The sequence below is a fragment of the Antechinus flavipes genome, chromosome 4 (genome assembly GCF_016432865.1).
Source record: "Antechinus flavipes isolate AdamAnt ecotype Samford, QLD, Australia chromosome 4, AdamAnt_v2, whole genome shotgun sequence".
Lineage (NCBI taxonomy): Eukaryota > Metazoa > Chordata > Mammalia > Dasyuromorphia > Dasyuridae > Antechinus > Antechinus flavipes.
In genome coordinates, this window is record NC_067401.1 from 187,916,284 (window position 1) to 187,919,507 (window position 3,224).

The 3,224-nt window shown below is 39.9% G+C and overlaps 1 protein-coding gene across 1 annotated transcript; it reads right to left on the bottom strand.

The window, feature by feature from the left end:
* Nucleotides 1-695: 695 nt before the first annotated feature.
* Nucleotides 696-1,637, bottom strand: LOC127561003 (putative olfactory receptor 1F12P). Its single transcript, XM_051996065.1, has one exon. It carries the CDS (start codon nucleotides 1,635-1,637, stop codon nucleotides 696-698), a length of 942 nt encoding a protein of 313 aa, XP_051852025.1.
* Nucleotides 1,638-3,224: the final 1,587 nt, after the last annotated feature.

Consider the following 3,224-nt stretch of genomic DNA (forward strand, 5'->3'; position numbering starts at 1 on the left):
TTAACTACATGGAAAAAACCATTATGGGCATAACATTTGATCTGCAGTTATGTGTTTTAAGCTTAATGTGTGAGAACCAAAAATCTGAAGAAACTTGGGTATGCCTGCCATTGAGTAAAAGATCAACCTCTCTAATCTATCTATAGCCAATATATATCTCATATCTGCTTCTCTTTATGTTTTTTCTCTTATGGAGGTGTTTTTTTTCCTTTCTCTTTCATTAGTCTGGGTCTTTCTGAAAAAGGGACTGATTCTATTTGAATAGTCTAGATTCCTGGTAGTCTAGAGGTTAGTGGCTATAAGGGAGTTGTTAAGAATCCCCTTTAAAATGGCTGCAGGTTTTAGGAGTGAAAGAATTCATTCATTCCCGAATTATTAGTTGCAAAATGAAAGTTTATTGTTCGATAGAAATCAGTTTACCAAGAGACTGACTTCTGTAGTGGCAGATCTATGGGAAATGGAGTTTTGCACTGAGAGAATGCAGTTCTCAGTGGACAGAAGGTCCTGGTAGCTAAGGGAGCTGCCAAAGTCCATCTGCAAAAGACCTTCGTTGAAGGAAGCTGTTATATTGGGTCTTAGTGAGGCTGGGACAGCCCAGATCTCCTATTGGAATTAACAACACTTCAAAGGGGTGCTTTTTGACCAGGATCCCTACCAGCACAAAAATCCTAGGGGGAAAAATACCTTAGTTAACATCATAGACTATGAGAGCTTTGTTTGCTAAACACCTTCCTCAGGGCCCTCTTCATCTCATTGTTTCTTAAGCAGTAGATGAAGGGGTTTAGCATGGGAGTTACTACCATATACATTACTGATGCCACTGAATCCTTTTCCGCAGAGTGAGACGATGATGGATTCAAGTAGACCCCAGTGATAGTTCCATAGAACAAAATAACCACAGTGAGATGAGAGCCACAAGTGGAGAAAGCCTTCTGCTTGCCCCGGGCAGATGGAACCTTTAGGACAGCTAACACAATGTGAGTGTAGGAGATAAGAATACAAAGGAAGGGAATGAGAACAATCAGCCCACCTACTATCAAGATCATAAACTGGTTGAGGCTTGTGTCAGAGCAGGAGAGCTGAAGGAGAGGAACAAGATCACAGAAGAAGTATGGAATAACATTCTTGGCACAAAAGTCTAAACGGGCCATGAGGAGAGTGTGCAGCAGGGAGTGTAAGTTAGCAATGAGCCAGGAGCCAGCCAGCATCAGACCACAGAGCTGTAAGCTCATCATAGTAGTATACTGAAGGGGGTAGCAGATGGCCACGTAACGGTCATATGCCATTGTCGTCAAGAGAAAATTATCCATATTTGCCAACAAGATGCAGAAATAGATTTGGGTTAGGCAGCCCTCACGGGAAATAGATAGCATCTGCATATGGATGTTAAACAACATCTTAGGGACTGTGGCAGAAGTAAAACAGAAATCTACTAGGGACAGGTTGCTGAGGAAGAAATACATAGGAGTATGGAGGTGTGAATCTAAACAGATAGCCAGGATGATGAGTAGATTCCCGGCTGCTCCAATCAGATACATGGTCAGGAACAACGCGAAGATGAGCTCTTGCTTCTCTGAATGGCTAGAGAGGCCTAATAGGATGAATTCAGAGACAGTGCTATAGTTTCCATTCGCCATAGTTTTGAAAGACCTGTTTGTGAGAAAAGTCAACTCATGAATTATGGAGCAGAGGGCTTCTAAGTTTCCTTTCCTCTGCAGCCCGTCCTTCTACATAACTCTCTCAAAAGCTGCATGGCTCTCATAACTCATTGAGACCCCACCCCTTCCTTAGACGCCAGAGAATTCACAGCTTTTAGAAGACTTTATGTCATGCTCTTAGATACAACAAAGACCACCAAATCAAAGGGCTTTATGCTAGATTTTCTCCTAAAGCTTCTTGATTTTGAAGGTCCTAGAAAAAACCCTACTTCCACCCATATGAGGAGACGTTCTTAATGATGACAAAGCTACTTATTGTGGGAACCCTGTATCCATTCACCTGTTTTTTCCCCTACTTTTCTCCAACCCTTTCACATGTTCCTTTATTCTCCTATCTACTTGAGCCCAAGGTTCAAATTTCTGCTTTCTCCATGAATTTCATGCTTCTTGTTGACTTCCTATGTGCCTTGGGACTTGGTGATAATATTCTGAGTTGGATTAGGTCAGGGCGAGCACTGATAGAAAGACCTGCTGACCAGGAATGGCACAGCTAGCCTTTCTGTCAAGGCTCACCCAGGAAGAATTTTCTTATTTCCAGGTATATGCGACAAAGAAGGAGCTGCCGCTGCTGGCAACAGAAGGAGAGGAAACATGTTGACATCATTCAGCAGAACTGAAAATTTGACAGCAAAATTAATGAAAACCTTAATTATTGCTGATCTCAACGAACTAGAATTCATAAATTAAAGGACTATCGATTTGAAAGGAATCTAAAAACATCCAGAATTTAATTTTACAAATGAGGAAACTAACTCAATAAGGTTCAAATCTATTTAATTTAAGAACCATTTATTAAACATTTATTATATGCAAGTCACTGTTGTAGATGGCAGTGATGCTAAGAGAAAATGAAACAGTTCTGCCCCTCAGGAGGTTTACATCTTTCTGGGGATATAAAACATGCATACAGATAAGTAAATAAAAGTATACCTTAATTTTAATGGGGAAGGGCACTGATAACTGGAGGAAGTAGGGACAAAAAATCAGGAAAAGCCTTGTGAAGGTAACTAGGAATCCAAAGAATAGAGGAGAAAAAGGAATATATTCCCAGAATGGAAGGGTCACTTATGCAAAGGCATGTGTTGGGAGTAGCTAGTGTCTGGAATGTGGCTCCCTAATGTCACACAGTAAATAACAGAAATGGATCTGAAAAAAAAAAAAAAAACAAACTATTGATTTCAAGTTCAGAGTTCATCCCCCTAGGTATGTTATTCTTCCTTTCTACCATCTACCATGATATATAGAGGGGAAAAGTTTTCAAATCAAATTAGTTTCCTATGGTAAAATTTCACGAGACATTTAGTCCTTTATAAAAGCATAAATTACAAGAGCCTTCAATAGCAGCTTTTTACAAACAACAAAGTGCTTATTGCAACATTATTCTCATTGGTTAGGACCTGGATAAAGTTGCTACACTGTGAATGATGGTTTCATTTAGCATACTCTGAAAAATTACTCAATAAGTATGTGAATACTTAGAAAAGAAGGCTTCGAACACTAGCAGCA